The sequence below is a fragment of the Trichomonas vaginalis genome, chromosome VI, assembly GCF_026262505.1.
Source record: "Trichomonas vaginalis G3 chromosome VI, whole genome shotgun sequence".
Classification (NCBI taxonomy): Eukaryota; Parabasalia; order Trichomonadida; family Trichomonadidae; genus Trichomonas; species Trichomonas vaginalis.
Window position 1 is genome coordinate 11,553,262 of NC_067208.1, and position 15,945 is coordinate 11,569,206.

Genomic DNA, 15,945 nt, shown 5'->3' on the forward strand with positions numbered 1-15,945 from the left:
GAATCAGATCAAAAATAACAAAAAATGAAAAAGTAATCCGACCAACCGGATTCGAACCAGTGACCCCGGGATAACCACAATTCTACAGTCCCATGCTCTTCCAACTGAGCTATGGTCGGTTTACATTTAATGAATTTATTTTATTTTGATGTTGCAAAATTTTAAATTTTCAAGAATAAAAAATCTGTTTTTTTCTAAAACAAAAATGAAAACATCATCTGGAAATCGTGGATTTACTGGTTCTGTTCGTAATCCGAAGCTATTTACTCCTAATTCCACTAAAAATTCACGATTATCTAATGATCGTTCTCCAGAACAAATTCCTCCTGATTTAATAAATTTAATTGGACAAATAGAATCGAATTTAGAGAATTCATTCAGACATTTACAAGAGCAAATGGAAATTATTCAAGAAAAGATTGAAACTCTTGAAACAGATCGAGTACAACAAGAACAAAGAATAGATTACTTAAAACAAAATAGAAATATCGATGACTCAAATGTTGTTGCTATTAATAGTGATACAGCTGATCTATATGCGGCAAATAACCCCATTATACTCGAAGCTTTTCTTGGAAAGCAACTTTATTCAAAATTTACAGACGTTATCAATCAAATTGAAGAGAAGTCACAGATTCCACTTATAAAATCATCTTTAATTCAGTTACAAAGAATTGGCAAATGTTTTGAATCTTACAAAATTTTATCTGATTTTGTTCATGAATCAGTGTTTTTAGAGAAGTTCATAGAAGAAACAGAGAAAATATTTGATAGTAATTGCGTATATGTCTTCAAAAGGAATCCAAAAACTTCATTTTTTCGGTGTCAATTCAATAAAACAATGTTCATTGAATTAAACGATGATGGAGCATTAATTCTTACTGCTATTAAAAAGAATACAGTTGTTTTGATTGACAATCCTCCATCGGAGCCAGAATATTCAAATTCAATTGATCCTCTCCTTAATCCTAACAATTTCAAAGTTCTTTTAGTTCCAATAGGCACAGATGCAGTTATCGAGATATTATTTACATCAAAGAAAGCTGTAACTTTCTCACAAGAAGACATTTACGTTGCTTCTTTTTATTCAATAATTATGAAGCCATTAATTGATGAAAATAGTGCATATGAAAATGTAGATCATAGCATTGATGTTCAAACAAAGAAGAGAGCCTTCGATAATGAACTTTTGAGCAAAGATTCTTTTGATAAATTAATTAAATTTATATCTCATACTCCTCTGAACGATTCAACGATATTTATTGTTGATAATGAAACAGAACTTTATTATTTTGAACTGTTTAGCGGTCGTTTGATCACTCATATTGTTGATTTCCAAGGAATTGAAAAAGAATGCTACGAAAGCAAAAAAGAAATAGCCAATAAATTAGAACAAGGTTGTTATCCATTATTAGATACTAATAGAAATGTTTCAGCTCTGTTTACAACGTATTCTGTCTCAGATCAAATAAATAAGAGTTCATTCTGTGCAAATTTGTCATTAGTTGTTCCTCAATGTGTCCTTAATGCTAATCAAAACACTCTTGATCAGTCAAAGAAAGCTCTTAAGAAGTTTAAAGGCGAAATTAAGAAATTTACACCAGAATACATAACAGAAGGAAGATTTGTCTTTAATTTACTTCAATCAATATCTAATGTGCTTAATTGCGAGTATATATCCCTTTATGTCGAAGGAAATCACGTTATGACTGTTCAAATGACAAATGAATGTCCACAAGTATTCTTTTTCAACAATTTTGATGAAGAAATAATTACTCCTGATCCAAGCAGACTCAAAAACTTCAATTCAACCATTTATTGCTATAGTTTAATGAGATGTATAATTGGAAATGTTTCAATTGTAGCTGCAAACTCATTAAACACTGTTGCAAGGTTCGATAAAATACAATTTGGTATTCTGAAATCGTTTACTGTCTTTTCTGTTTACAATATCAGATTGCAGCAGCTAGAAAAGACAATACAAGAAGAGGAATACAATAAAAACTCAGTAAGTATTGCATTGGAGATTATTAAGAACGTTGTTCAGCCAATTGATGGAAATTTACTCCAAATTATTGTAAAAGAGATTTGTAACGCCATACAAATGCAAAATTACGCTTTATATGAAGATGAAACATTAGTTATGATATCTATCGAAGAAACAGAGATGATTGTTGACTTTTCTAAGATAGAAAATGGAATTTCAACTTTTTTAATCGATCACGATGTATTCAAAGGCAAAATTTTCGATGACAACGAGAGAATTGTGTCTTTTAAGTTCGATAATTGGATAATTTTGTTCATTAGCCAGAATCCGCCGCTTCCTCTTTATGAAAATTTATTAAATATCTTGCAACCATTCATTTCCAAATGTATTGACTGCAGAGAGAAGAAGGAAATTATTCCTAACATAGAGCTCAAAGAAACAACCAATGATATTGAGAGTTTGGACTTTGATGCAAGAAATGAAATAGAATCTATTACAGTTCCTTATCAGATCTTCCAGAAAATGGGTATTTTGCAATTCTTGGGTGTTGATGATCAATCATTCTATCGATTCCTTGAGAGTTGCATGAAATCTCATAAAAATTATCCTTATCACAACTGGTCACATGCTGTAGATACCCTGCAGTTCCTATATTATCTTTATTACAGAGCTAATCTCACCAAATACTTCGATGAACTGCAGAAAACTTGTTTATTCATTTCTGCATTATGCCATGACGTTTCTCATAACGGATTTTCGTCGTATTATCACGTTTCCGCACAGTCAAGAACAGCTCTTTTGTTTGGAAACGAAAGCCCAATGGAAATCCTTTCTTTTTCAAAGACGGCAGAATTATTGGAAAAATCGGATTTCTTTGAAAAGGTCGATAAACCAGAATTTTGGGGATTCATGCAAAATCTTTTTGTTGCAACTGATGAAGGAAAGAGTTCTCTTACATTGGACACTTATGTTACAAATAACACGAATCCAACAGAGATAGGAAAGTTCTTTATTTACTTAGCAAATTACGCAAACTTTGTAAGACCTTACGAGTATTTCCATGCAGTGTGTGAACTTGTATACAAAGAGAAACAAACTGAAAACTTGAGATCTGATCCGACATGGGCAAAGATTTTGCCTCAGACAGCAAAAGAATTGACATCAGAACATTACACAGAGAAAGTGATGCCCGCTTTAACTTTGCTGTCTCAGAACTTCCCTGCTCTTGAAGATATAGAAAAGAGGATTAAGGAAAATATTGATCATGAATAATAAAACTATATTTGTTTGTATTGTTTTTAAAATTTAGAAATTTAACAAAAAAAATTATTAATATATCAGTTTTAAGCGCTTGTTAGCCAACTTTATAATATTTCAATAGAACATCCACTGACCCCTAACTACGATTTATGTGTTTTTCACATAATAAAATAACCGAAATGTGTCCATTTACAATTTTTTCAAAAATTTCCGATCAACATTTTTAAGAATTAAATTAAGGTATTCAAAAATATATATGTTAAATCAGTAATGCTAGGTCACAAATATGATAACTTGTCTTTTTCAATAATGATTGAATTTTGTGAACAAATACAAAAGATTATTTTACCAAAAATGTCGATTGTTCACACTTTGAATGGTGATATTGAAGGTGAAACATTACCATCTAATGTCAGAGTGTATAGAGGTGTTCCATATGCGAAACCACCACTCGGAGAATTGAGGTTTAAGAGGCCTGTTCCTATTGATCATTGGGATGTAGTACTTTCATGCCATCAGTTCAAAAAGATACCACCTCAACCTGATCCCCCTGGCTTTTATAAGCGTGAATTCAATCCAGATGGTAAACCAGAACAATCAGAAGATTGCCTTTATTTGAATATTTGGGCACCAGAAATTAATCCAAATAAAAAATATCCGGTTATGTTCTGGATTCATGGTGGTGGATATGAAACAGGATATTCATATGAAAAAGAAATTGATGGTGAGATTTATGCCAAAAAAGGATGTATTTTGATTTCTGCTTCCTATCGTTTAAATGTTTTTGGATTTCTTGTTCATCCAATACTCGAAAAGGATGGTGTTAAATCAGGAAATATGGGAATATACGATCTGATTCTTGAACTTCAATGGGTTCATGATAATATCGCGGCATTCGGTGGAGATCCAGAAAATGTCACTGTATTTGGTCATAGTGCTGGAGCAATGCTCAGTCAGATCCTTGTTGTCTCACCTTTAGCAACAAACTTATTCCACAAAGTCATTCTTCAAAGTGGAGGTGGATTCATGTGGTTCCCTAATCTGAGATACACTAGAGATGACATGATTAAGCATAGCGATGCCTTCTTGAAGAAACTTAATGTGAATTCTTACGAGGACTTGATTAAATTACCTACAGAACAAATCATGCAAGCTCACTATGATTTCCCAAGCATAAAGTTTTCAGCGCATATTGATGGTGAAGCCTTTCCAGCAACACTCGAAGAATGCTACGATAAAAAGTTATATAAAGACAGACCGACTATTGCAGGATGTGCAAATAAGGAATTTGGTTCTATTTCGTATAGAATCTTTTACCATTGGAATCTCAACATGGTCAAGAAGCAGCTTGAAAATCTCTATTCTCCAGTTTATATGTACTATCTGACATTCCACCCTCCTGGTGATGAAGGTGTTGATGATGGATGCTTCCATGGAGCAGAACTTTGGCATATATTCCAAACCATGAATCGTTGCTGGAGAAAGTTTGGAGAGAAAGATCAAAAACTTTCTGATTTACTTATTGATTATTGGATTAACTTTGCTATGACAGGAAACCCGAATTCAGAAGGACTTCCTCAGTGGACACAATATACCAATGATAACAAGATGCACTTGAAAATCGACTATGATAATGTAGTAATGGAAAGTGCTAAGTGGTTTTAAAAAAAAACTAATTTATGAGCTTACAAAATTTCGTATTATATTTCTAATACAGACTTTTGTAATTCTGTATAATTGATGACTTGCATCAATAACGTTAATTGATTTCTGCTTATAAGTGAGCTTCATTTTTAGCGAAATCTATTCAATGAAAGAAAACAATCAATCCTATCTAACGTTAAAGTTTTTTCTAATTCCATATATTTGACATTACTGTAAAATATCAATTTTTCCATCATAATAGTTAAATTAGTTTCTTATTCACTCGCCCCCCAAGAAAATAGATATGAAAATGGAAGTATTTCAAGTGTTCTACTATGTTTTTATGTAATCAAATTGAATGAAATGTAAGATGAAAAAGTGACAAAATCTAGATTTTAGTTTATAAACGTATATTTTTCGGAATGGGTTGTTGTGGATCAAAGAGTATTCAAAATGATACGGATCCACCAATGCCATTGCGAATTTGCTTGCTTGGCCTTCCAGGTGTCGGCAAAACATCATTAGTAGAGTTTGTTGCAGGCGAATATGACCCACATCTAAGGCCTATTCCAACTCTTGGAGTTGTTGTAAGATGTGTTAAATATAAAGATCAGAAGTGTATATTTATGGACTGTGGTGGATCTTCAGGACACGATGACGATTATGATAATTGTATTAAACAAGCAAATGCTGTAATATATGTCATGGATCCGGTATCTATTCATCACGGGTATACTTTCACCAAACAATTACTTGACAAAACTGCCGAAGATGTTCGAAATCAAAAAATACCAGTTTTATTTGCAATGCTTAAAACACAGAATGAATCTATTGTACCTATGGTCGGATCTTTAGTTGATCAATACTTTTATAATAGTGTTTATAAAATCAAAACACATGCATCATTAAATGACGGATTTTCAGAATCGTTTGACTGGCTAATTGAAGCAGCTAATAATATGAGACGATAATTATCACTTACGGCTTTAATCATAATTTTTATCTCACCATTTAGGGTCAGAAACATTAGAATCACATGAAATGAACTACCAGGCATAATAGAAGCATATTTTCTGCATTTTCAGTGCAGAATTTTACATACAAATTAATTCCTCTCGAAATTAGATCTAATGCAGGGATTTGAAATTGAACTTCATTTTTCTCTTGCTTGTTATATTTTTTGTTACTTTGTAAATTGTTATGTAGTAAATTGTTCGGATTTTTTTAAGTTTCCTGTTTAATTCGATGCTAGCTTATCAATAGTTGTGTTATGTTTGAACAATTGGATTATGATTCTGCTTGTTGTAATCAAAAATTAGAAAAAAAAAACTAAATTTTATTAATAAAATTGAGCGGATTTTGAAGATTTGATAGATGCAAAATAAGCTTACAAATGGATGAAAAGAATAGACATTACAAACGTTCAAATTTTTTGATGTTACCCAGATTTCTGATATGTCACTTTTTAATTTACGAAATTATGGAAACAAAAGAACCAATAAATCTTGTACATTTCAATGGATCAAAAGAACAATTTGAGGCCACTGTTATCAAAGACTCAGAGAACTACAAGCTTTTTGTAGTTGATTTCTTCGCAACTTGGTGTGGACCTTGCCAAAAATTAGGAAAGTCACTCCCGGACATAGCGTCCGAATTTGGCGGAATAATGTTTTACAAAGTTGATGTAGACAAAAACAATGAGCTGAGAAGTCATTATGGCGTTTCAAGTTTTCCAACAATAAAATTTTTCACTTTCATCGAAACAGATGGCTCATTAAAAGAAGTAAAAACAGTTCGTGGTTGCCGTCCTGATAAAATACGTAGTTGCTGTGAAGATCTTAAACAATACTTAGATCCAATTGAAGTTATCGATTGTAATTACGATTACAGATGATATAAGCCTTGCGTTTTAAATAGCAAAGTAATACACGGATAATGAAAAACATGAAATTTATCAATTTGGCAATGTATATACATCGGAATATATTTTTCTCGGATGAACCATTAAAAGAAAGCTTAGTTTCAGTTTTTGCTTTCTAACTCTGATTAATTTTTGATTTTCTTTTTTCTTTTTGAAATAACATATTCCTCTTTAATAAAACTATATTGCCATTGGGTGTATTGCCAATTTATCATAGCCTATTTATATTAGGACTGATTTTATTATATTCATCATTCAATATTTTGATAAAAAAGAAAATAAATTACTCATAAGTAGCGTCCATTGGAAATCTATGGTGATTTGTTCCGTTTTTCGTCTCCAATGAAATTTAAAATGAAAAACTATTTTCTCATAGGAAATAAAAAAATAACGTATATTTGCAGTGGGTAGGCATCCATCGAGCCTACTCATCCAATAAACCTTTTATTCGTTCTCTGGCCGACAAAGAGCCAGAGAATCACATCTGCATTAACTTATGCTGAAGTTTTCTGGATTTCCTTCCTCATTTGAGAGACATCCAGATAACTTCAGCATAAACGAATTACAGACATGTTCTCTCGCTCTTTGTGGGCCAAGTACCACAACTACATTACAATAGGACAGAGTTCTTCCGAGGCCTCTCATCAAATGAGAGACTTCGGAAAAACTCTGTCCTATTCGATTAATTACAGAATCCTAGGCCTTTTGGGAACTAGGAAAGAGTAGTAAGAGAACTTTAAGGCAATGCTCATTACGAAGTCTCTCATCGAATGAGAGATTTCGTAATGAGCATTGCCCATTTCGAGCAAATTTACTCCCCTAACCTTCGGAGGTTAAGGGAGTAGCACTATAGTCAACGAGGGCAATAACGTATAACTAATATCGCCAGAAGCACAACAATTACGCAGCCTAGCTACGCTATCCTAGCAGCCAGGCTGCATAGATATTGTGCTTCTGGCGTACAGAAACCTCATGGAAGACCCATTGGAGATCTCCAGCCGAAATCACTTGCTGATGTGGATGGAGCAGCACTATGATTGGCCAGATCAAAGGCTGCGTAGCATCCCAGCAAGTGAATAGTCGGCGGCGACACCAGCTGTGGTCCACCATGAGATTATGGCACTTTTGCGTTTTGGCGGGCAAAGTTTTTTTGATCTGACATTTGTAAACAGTTTACATCGTCAGATTTGGAACTTTACAAATGTCAGATTTTTTGATCTTGTCCCGCTCTCAAAAAAAATTTGTTGTTTTTAGAATTAAGATAAACGAAACAAATTTAAGATAATACGCATCTTGTTTCGGTGTTATAAACGGTTATTTCCATCAAAAAGTGTATAAGACAAGACTGTCATTTAACGCAAGTCAAAAGGTATCTACATTCAACTTTTTGAGAGATGTCATACAATTAATTGAATTAGTTTATCTCAAAAAGTCGATTTCTACCATGAACGCCTTTTGGACCGCACAAACTATTCGCTCTAATTCGATAAAACAACAAAGAATCATAAAGCGGGCATACATAAATAGGATGAATAAATACGATTTTTTTTTGAGTTTAACTTCAAAATATTTAATTACAATTAAGTGAAATAAGGTGTTTTATTATTTTGGAGGATAATAGAATTGATAGAGCTCTATGAATTTTTTGAGAATTTTCTAATCCTTGTAGTGCAACCTTAAGGGAGAAAAATAATTAAAATTGTAACACAGACACAAATGTATACATTGCATAGAGATAGATGATCGGGGAAAATACATCCGATAACTATTTGACAAGACGAACATTAAACAATAAGAATCTTATATAGAAATACTAATCCTTTGCACCATGTAAAATAAGAAATTCGGCTATTTCTTTACTATTATTCAATGCTGCAATATGAATGGCTGTTTTCCCATTATTATCTTTTTCATTGATATTTGCGCCATGTGAAATAAGAAATTCGGCTGTTTCTTTACTATTATCTTTTGCTGCATAATGAAGAGCGGATTCTCCATAATTATTTTTTTTATTGATATTTGCTCCATGTAAAATAAGAAATTCGGCTGTTTCTTTTCTATTATTTTTTGCTGCGATATGAAGAGCGGATTCTCTATTTTTATTTTTTTTCATTGATATTTGCTCCATGTAAAATAAGAAATTCGGCTGTTTTTTTTTCTATTAAAAATTGCTGCAATATGAAGAACGGTTTCTCCATCTTTATTTTTTTCATTGATATTTGCACCATGTGAAATAAGAAGTTCGGCTATTTCTTTGCTATTTTTATATGTTGCTTTATGAAGTGCGGTTTCTCCATAGTTATCTTTTTCATTGATATTTGTACCATGTAAAATAAGAAATTCGGCTATTTCTTTACTATTATGCAATACTGCAATATGAAGAGCTGTTTTCCCATTATTATCTTTTTCATTGATATTTGCGCCATGTGAAATGAGAAATTCGGCTGTTTCTTTACCACTATCTGTTACTGCATAATGAAGAGCGGATTCTCCATAATTATTTTTTTCATTGATATTCGCACCATGTGAAAGGAAGTATTCGAGTAAGGATGGAATATTGAACCTTGCTAAATTAATAAAGCAATTGTTAATATCATTAGTTTGATCAAAATAAACTAACATGGAATCAAGGTTCTTATATTTTCCGCAATATTCTAAATTGATCTTTATATTATATTCGTTCATCAAATATGTAACAAAATCAATGTTGTGTGAAATAATTGCATATTCCATGCATTTTTCATTTGGTTTTTGATATTTCAAACATTCACTCATGATCTCTGCATTTCCACCTAAAAATGAAAATTCTAGGCATGTTTCAGTTATTTTTGAGTTAAATTTTGTTCTTAATAATTTAAAACAGTCAACTGCTCCATGGTAACAACATACTTCAAGTAATGAAAAACCAAAACAGTGAGAAAATGGACACAAAAAACTTTGAAGCATTTCATCTTTATCAAATCCTTCTCTTTCAGTGAAGAAGATGAATCTTTCTAAGTCATTATACATAATTGCTCTGTAAATTGTATCATCTGTATTAATATCGTGATATTCTGATTTAATTGTTTCGAAATCATCCTCTTTGCTTAATTTAATTCCATATTCTATATAAAATAGGTATCTGATACTAAATGGAATTTTGATTTCCTCGTTTACTTGATAATTATCATATATAAGTTTGACGAGAGAAAAATAAGCCTTTGTATAGCGATTTTTAAAAGGAATGATGCATAAAATGTGACTTATAATAGTATAAGGAAGACATTTCTTTGAATCAATCAATTCTGTTTTGATCATTTTGTAAATCTTGTTTATTTCTTCTTCATTTTCAGTTTTCAGCTGATACAATGCATTATATAAATCGATATAGTATTTATGTATACTTCGCAATTCAGTGTACTTATTTGGGTGAGTGTCTTGTTCGGACATAAATAATTTTTTATAAGGGAACATTTCAATTTTACCATTTAAAACATCTTTAAAATTCATTAAGGAAATAAATGGTACATTATATCTGTGGAAAAACACTGATCACAAAAATTTCGGATTTCATTTATTCATTTTGATTAAGTTTGCAGATATGAAATAACACAATAACAAAATTAATGTATAAATCAATTATATTTTCATCCGGAACGTTAAGATGAAATTGAATTTTGTTATTTTATTAAAAGTTTATATCTATGAAATAAAAGATTACAAATTGTAAGTATAACTTATGAAAATAAAGAGATTTTAAAAATTTGGATCAGAATCTAACAAATATTTGAGTAATTCGCAATTAATCAGGAAATGATCAATAAATAGTGCATTGAAAAAAAAAAGGTAGTGGGGCTTCCAGGCGCGTTGCGCCCTCTAGCCCATAAGAAATTTTTCCCAAGACCCAAGAGGAGGACCGAACCCCAGCCGACCAGCTGTTGACTTTTTTGTAGAGCACTCAAAATAGTATAACTTTGTCCGGACAAGTAAGGGTCTATCGTCGCTACAGGAAAAGTTACAGACGTTCCAAGGAAGTATACTTTGAGAAGCCTTTTCTCCCTTTTAAAACAAGATAGGACGGTTATTTTACAAAACTGACAACACTTTGACCGAGTAGTTTTTTGTGCTGAACAAAAAGTGTCATATAAACATCTGTCAAAAACCGTTTTTTACTTCACTTAAAATGTCACGTAAGCTACGTAAGAATATACGTAAGAGGAAGGGAGCATTGAAACATCCAATAGTAAAACTGACACCACAACAACAGTTGCAACAACAAATGATGAATGACCCCACTATGTTGCAACAAATGTCAAGCAACCCTATGCTTTTAAACCGAGTTATTGGTGCACAGAGTGGAGGTTTAAGAGCGGCACTTTTAGCGAAAATGGCAGGCTATGGTGGAGCTGCAGACGGAACAGCTTATAACCCTCAAAGTCAAATGAATTTGAGTTCACTCAAAAATCAAATAACAGATGTCAAAAAGTCAAACATAGACATACAGAAACAAATAAGTGAAAACGAAAAGAAACTAGAATATGACAGACAGACAAAGAAACTCAATGAGTTAAACGTAGAGAAAAAGAAGAAAGAAGAACAACTGAAAGAACTAAGTACAGAGGAATATGCGAAAAAAGTGTCAGAAAAAGCAGCAGAAGTAGCAAAAATGGAACAAGATGTTATAAATTTGAAAAACCATACTACTCAATATAAAGTACTGAAAGATGAAGAAATAAAACAAAAAGCCCTGAAGACATATATGGATAGCGATGAGTATAAAAAAGAAGTTGAAGCAAATGTAAAGGCAGAAAAACTTTTACAGTTGCAAAACCAAACCGTACAGTATGAAAACTTAGCACAAGAAAGTAAAAATAACGACGCAGCCATGCAAAAGGCAATGAAAAGCGCAGAATATATAAAAGCTAATAATGACTGGTTAGACGCCCAAGCCAACGCTAAAGCAGCCCAACTTATAGGGTCAATAAGGACAAAAATACAAGCGGATGAAGACAGTTCAAATGAAGCTTTAATGAATGCTGACTTTAAGAACGCCTTCGAAGCTCTTCATAGTAAGGTGAAACTAGTGAACGACTTCTCATCTGGAAAGAAACTGAAGTCTGAAGGTTTCGACAAAGAGTTAAGAGAAGTAGCACAAAATATGACGAAAATAACAGATGCAGCAACGAGACAGGCAGTTCAAAGTGCCTATGACGCCGTTAGAGCAACTGTTGTGGAAAGTCAAGAAAAAGAGTTACAACAGACCAAAACAGACCTAGTAAATGCTTTCTTAAAAACGAAAAGTCAGGTAGGACATTATGCTGCAGATGGAACATATGTGCCAGCTGGTGGAACTTATATACCAGCTGGTGGAACTTATATACTAGCTAGTGGAACTTATATACCACCAAACCCTCCAAGAGAAGCACCTGCACCAGGACTACCTAAAACATTTACATCGTCACATGGACACAGACACAGGCATGCACCAAAACCAATACAACAACCAACAGTTCAAAATCCAGCACAACAACCAACAGTTCAAAACACTGCACCACAACCAACAGTTCAAAACACTGCACCACAACCAACAGTTCAAAACACTGCACCACAACAACCACAAACAGAGCAAGGACATAAAAGAAGTAGAGAACAAGGAAACCAAGAATTCTTAAAAATGCTTAAGGAAAATTATGGTTACCCAGATACTCTTGACTTTAGTGACAGATATAAAGAAGCTATTAGAAAGTTCAAGGAAGGAAATACTGACCCGAACCTATTTAGCTTTATGGTTCAGCACCAAATGGGATATAATTTCAAACCTGGAAAATACAAGCTCGCTAAGGGATATGATTTAATAGCATATCATCCAAATGACATGGATGAATTTACTCCGAGATATTTGGTGTCAGAGCTAAATGATAATTCAACTCTCTTCATGAAACGCGTAAAAAATAGAGACGGAACGAAAGAAGAAAGGTTTATGAGTCCGGATGACTTAGATAGGGAACTTTTTAAAAACGGTCTCGGAATATATGAAATGCCAGCAGATGAGGTACAAGAAACTCCACAGGAAGAAGTTCAGATACAACCAGACATGGAAGAAATAGTTCAGCAACAACAGCTAGAAGAGCCTGAAGGAAACGAACAAGTCCCTCCTTTGGAAACTAACTTCACAGAACTAGATGAAGATTTGGAACAGCCGAAAAATCTTGACCCTCAACAAGAGTATGCGGAGAATATGGAATCTTTCCAAGAGTCTAAGAAAAATTCGGCTGACATAGTAGAAGAATATCGAAAAATGTTCGCCGACATACAAAAGACTCCAACATCAGATGAAAATATTCAGCATAGAATGGAAGAACTGAAAGAAAGTGTACGCAAATACAACAATCCTTTTTACTTACGACCATATAACGTTCAATCTTTGGCTGAACTCGGTGAAAATAAAAGGTTAAATTTCAACAAAACATATAGAAATGAAACATTGTTTAAAGTTCATTCAGAACCTAACCAATATGGAAACAAACCTACTTTTGTTTCTGCAGACTATGGAACTACAATGAGATGGGGTCATAAAGCTAATCCGGATAGGTGGTTCATAAACTTACAACCACAATTCCAAGAAGTTGTAGACGCAATGGAAGTGAATGGTGAACCAGATATAGCTGGTATTTTCAGCGCGGCTTTAATGCCATTGAAAGATATGAAACATGCAGATATTTTGGACCAGTATGAAATGAACATGGCTGATGGAAATATAACACCTGACGTTCTAGAACATTTATCTCAAAGAACTACACAGAACCATAAAGATGGTATATTTGGTGAAGAGTTTAGAAAAGAAGTTAGGGAGATAGAAGGAAGAGAACCTATTGTACATGACCTTGCAAACGAAAGTTTGCAAAATGTCATAAAAACTTACTTTGCAGACAATGAACTGATAAGGGATGAATATTTAAGAAAACTCAAATGGACAGTACCAAATGAAATGTTAGTATTGAAAAACATGTTCCTTGACAAAATAAAACCAACTACAGAAATAAATGACGCAAGACTGAAACATTGGGTAAAAGCTTTCCCATTCACAAAAGATATTATTGGTAACATGGAAAGAAAACCAGAATGGCTACAAAAACATATATTTGGAAACGAGCATATTCCATATGGACAAGCTATATTTGAAGAGCTTGAACCGGAAACTCAGGAAAGAGTCATGCAAACAATAAGCGAAGACTCAAATACAAACTATAACAAAATCTTTCTAGGATATTGGTTACCTGAGATGGGCGACCAGAGCCCAAAGGCAAAAAGGACATGGAAAATTTACAACATACTAGGTGAACATGAGGCAAAGATGCAACAACTTGAAGCAGAGGGCAAGTTACCAAAAGCGACACCAAAGAAGAAGAGTAGAACAAAGTGAAAGTAGTGAAGAAGTAACTTCATCTAGTGAAAGTAGTGGCAATGAAGGAAAAAGAAGAGTTAAAGATTCAGTTAAAAACTCAGTCAGGAAGAAAGTAAAGCTTGGTACGAGTGAGTTCTATTATGACACATAAATCCAACTATTCTATATTTTTACCCATATGAAATGTACGCCGCTCAGAATATAACGCCAACAGTTTTGGATGCCATGAACGGAAATGTTTCCGAATGGTATAACGAATGCGACAATGCCATTAGAAGGTCAGAAATAGTTCCTGGAACTTACGAATATACAACTGCTGTTTCTTATGGAAACGTAGGTGAGTTTGGAGAAGGTTCTTCAACAACAGTAGATATTGCTTGCGACAGGTTTCATATTATTTCTATTGACAACTCATTCTTATACGTGGAACAAGACATTGAAATAAAACCTTCTGCCAAGTTGTCTGACAAGAAAGGTTGCAATGGAATTTTCTATGTCGGATACCAATATGCTCCAGAAGTTTTCATGGGATATAAGATATATTCTAACTCTGACTTAGTTCAAACAGTAACATGGGCAAACTATGAATGGTTCGCTTTGAGAAACTCAGTACAACCACAAGCTAGAGAACAAACAGACCAGTATGCAAATATTGAGAAAATAAGAAGACTTGACCCTAACGTTCCAGGAGTTTATGTTAACCTTTCTGGTTCAGATGGAACTGCTGCCACTAAAGTAAAACTGAAACTTAGAGTTCCTTTGTCATCTTTCCTCATCTTCAGGTTTTTAAGATACTTACCAAACTGGGCAGGAAAAATTTCTATCGAACTTACTCCAAGCAAAAATAACTTAGTCATTGCACCAACACAAGACCCATTCACTATTACAGACGTAAAGGGAACAAATCAAACGTCATTCGCCGAATTTTGCAAAGACAAAGTTGACTTAGACTTTGGTTTCTCAAACTTCAACAATGAAGTAAACTATTATTTCAATGCTGCTGGAACTGCTTGGGACCCAGTTAAGTTCACATGCGAAAAATTTGAATGCAAGAGAATAGAAAGCAGACTTGCAGTCTATATGTTGGACCCAGATATTTCAAATGCTTTAGCTGCCAAATATATTGCAGTTCCACTTATGTTCCCTATACACCAAATATCTGTCAAAGACTTTGCAGGTGAAGTTGGAAAACCAAAAGTGCTGACCCAGGTGCAAGAACAGATATTGCTTTAACAACTGCAATGAAACATGCAGATACTATGTTTGTACTGTTCAGACGAACTATAAATGACTATTCTTGTTTCTACAACCCCGGTATTAAATATCATATAAACATAGATGGCAAATATTATCCAAGAGAAGAATATTCTACAGTTGAGGATATGAGGTCATACAACTTGACATTAGATGCTATGAACTTTAACAACAACTTCACAACGACCATTAACCCTGAAATGCAAAGTTCTATTATGCCATATGTGAAAGTATGGACTCATACAGGAGGTCAAAAAACTCAATATACAAATGGAGACCGTTCAAACTTTTGGCTTGGCATTCCATTTGCTGACTCAGAAGACTTTATGGGTGGTATTTCAACTGTTGGTACTGTACAAATACAATATACTGGTGACAGAGACGGTCCAGATGAATTGAAAGCAAAGAAGTTTACAAAACCAATAGCACTTTTCACGGAAGATGCTCTTTTGAAGATTCGTTCGATGAAACCTGCTGGGGCTCCTCAGATTGGCA

At 33.5% G+C, this 15,945-nt stretch overlaps 8 protein-coding genes and 1 non-coding gene across 9 annotated transcripts, besides 2 other annotated features; 7 read left to right on the forward strand and 2 right to left on the reverse strand.

The window, feature by feature from the left end:
* Positions 1-36: 36 nt before the first annotated feature.
* TVAGG3_0847300 lies at positions 37-119 on the reverse strand. The gene has a single exon. It is a non-coding gene; the product is annotated as a tRNA-Tyr (tRNA).
* An 86-nt stretch (positions 120-205) lies between these two features.
* On the forward strand, positions 206-3,259 carry TVAGG3_0847310 (3',5'-cyclic-nucleotide phosphodiesterase protein; the record flags this gene model as incomplete). Its single annotated transcript, XM_001304989.2, has 1 exon — positions 206-3,259. The coding sequence occupies one exon, from the start codon at positions 206-208 to the stop codon at positions 3,257-3,259; it is 3,054 nt and encodes a 1,017-aa protein (XP_001304990.1).
* A 297-nt stretch (positions 3,260-3,556) lies between these two features.
* TVAGG3_0847320 (acetylcholinesterase protein) lies at positions 3,557-4,912 on the forward strand (the record flags this gene model as incomplete). Its single annotated transcript, XM_001304990.1, has 1 exon — positions 3,557-4,912. The coding sequence occupies one exon, from the start codon at positions 3,557-3,559 to the stop codon at positions 4,910-4,912; it is 1,356 nt and encodes a 451-aa protein (XP_001304991.1).
* A 400-nt stretch (positions 4,913-5,312) lies between these two features.
* On the forward strand, positions 5,313-6,107 carry TVAGG3_0847330 (P-loop containing nucleoside triphosphate hydrolases family; the record flags this gene model as incomplete). Its single annotated transcript, XM_001304991.1, has 1 exon — positions 5,314-5,862. The coding sequence occupies one exon, from the start codon at positions 5,314-5,316 to the stop codon at positions 5,860-5,862; it is 549 nt and encodes a 182-aa protein (XP_001304992.1).
* Positions 6,108-6,371: 264 nt separating this feature from the next.
* TVAGG3_0847340 (cell redox homeostasis) lies at positions 6,372-7,109 on the forward strand (the record flags this gene model as incomplete). The annotated part of the gene is made up of 1 exon (XM_001304992.2): positions 6,372-6,785. One exon carries the CDS (start codon positions 6,372-6,374, stop codon positions 6,783-6,785), a length of 414 nt encoding a protein of 137 aa, XP_001304993.1.
* A 53-nt stretch (positions 7,110-7,162) lies between these two features.
* Positions 7,163-7,793: a mobile genetic element.
* Positions 7,794-8,921: 1,128 nt separating this feature from the next.
* TVAGG3_0847360 (proteasome regulatory particle assembly) lies at positions 8,922-10,241 on the reverse strand (the record flags this gene model as incomplete). Its single annotated transcript, XM_001304993.1, has 1 exon — positions 8,922-10,241. The coding sequence occupies one exon, from the start codon at positions 10,239-10,241 to the stop codon at positions 8,922-8,924; it is 1,320 nt and encodes a 439-aa protein (XP_001304994.1).
* A 991-nt stretch (positions 10,242-11,232) lies between these two features.
* TVAGG3_0847370 (protein of unknown function, DUF4106 family) lies at positions 11,233-12,248 on the forward strand (the record flags this gene model as incomplete). The annotated part of the gene is made up of 1 exon (XM_051249107.1): positions 11,233-12,248. A coding segment is annotated over one exon (1,016 nt), but the record flags the coding sequence as incomplete, so codon positions are not given.
* Positions 12,249-13,293: 1,045 nt separating this feature from the next.
* Positions 13,294-15,945: part of a mobile genetic element that runs on past the window's edge.
* TVAGG3_0847390 (protein of unknown function, DUF4106 family) lies at positions 13,897-14,214 on the forward strand (the record flags this gene model as incomplete). Its single annotated transcript, XM_051249108.1, has 1 exon — positions 13,897-14,214. The coding sequence occupies one exon, from the start codon at positions 13,897-13,899 to the stop codon at positions 14,212-14,214; it is 318 nt and encodes a 105-aa protein (XP_051084583.1).
* Positions 14,380-15,101, forward strand: TVAGG3_0847400 (uncharacterized protein; the record flags this gene model as incomplete). The annotated part of the gene is made up of 1 exon (XM_051249109.1): positions 14,380-15,101. A coding segment is annotated over one exon (722 nt), but the record flags the coding sequence as incomplete, so codon positions are not given.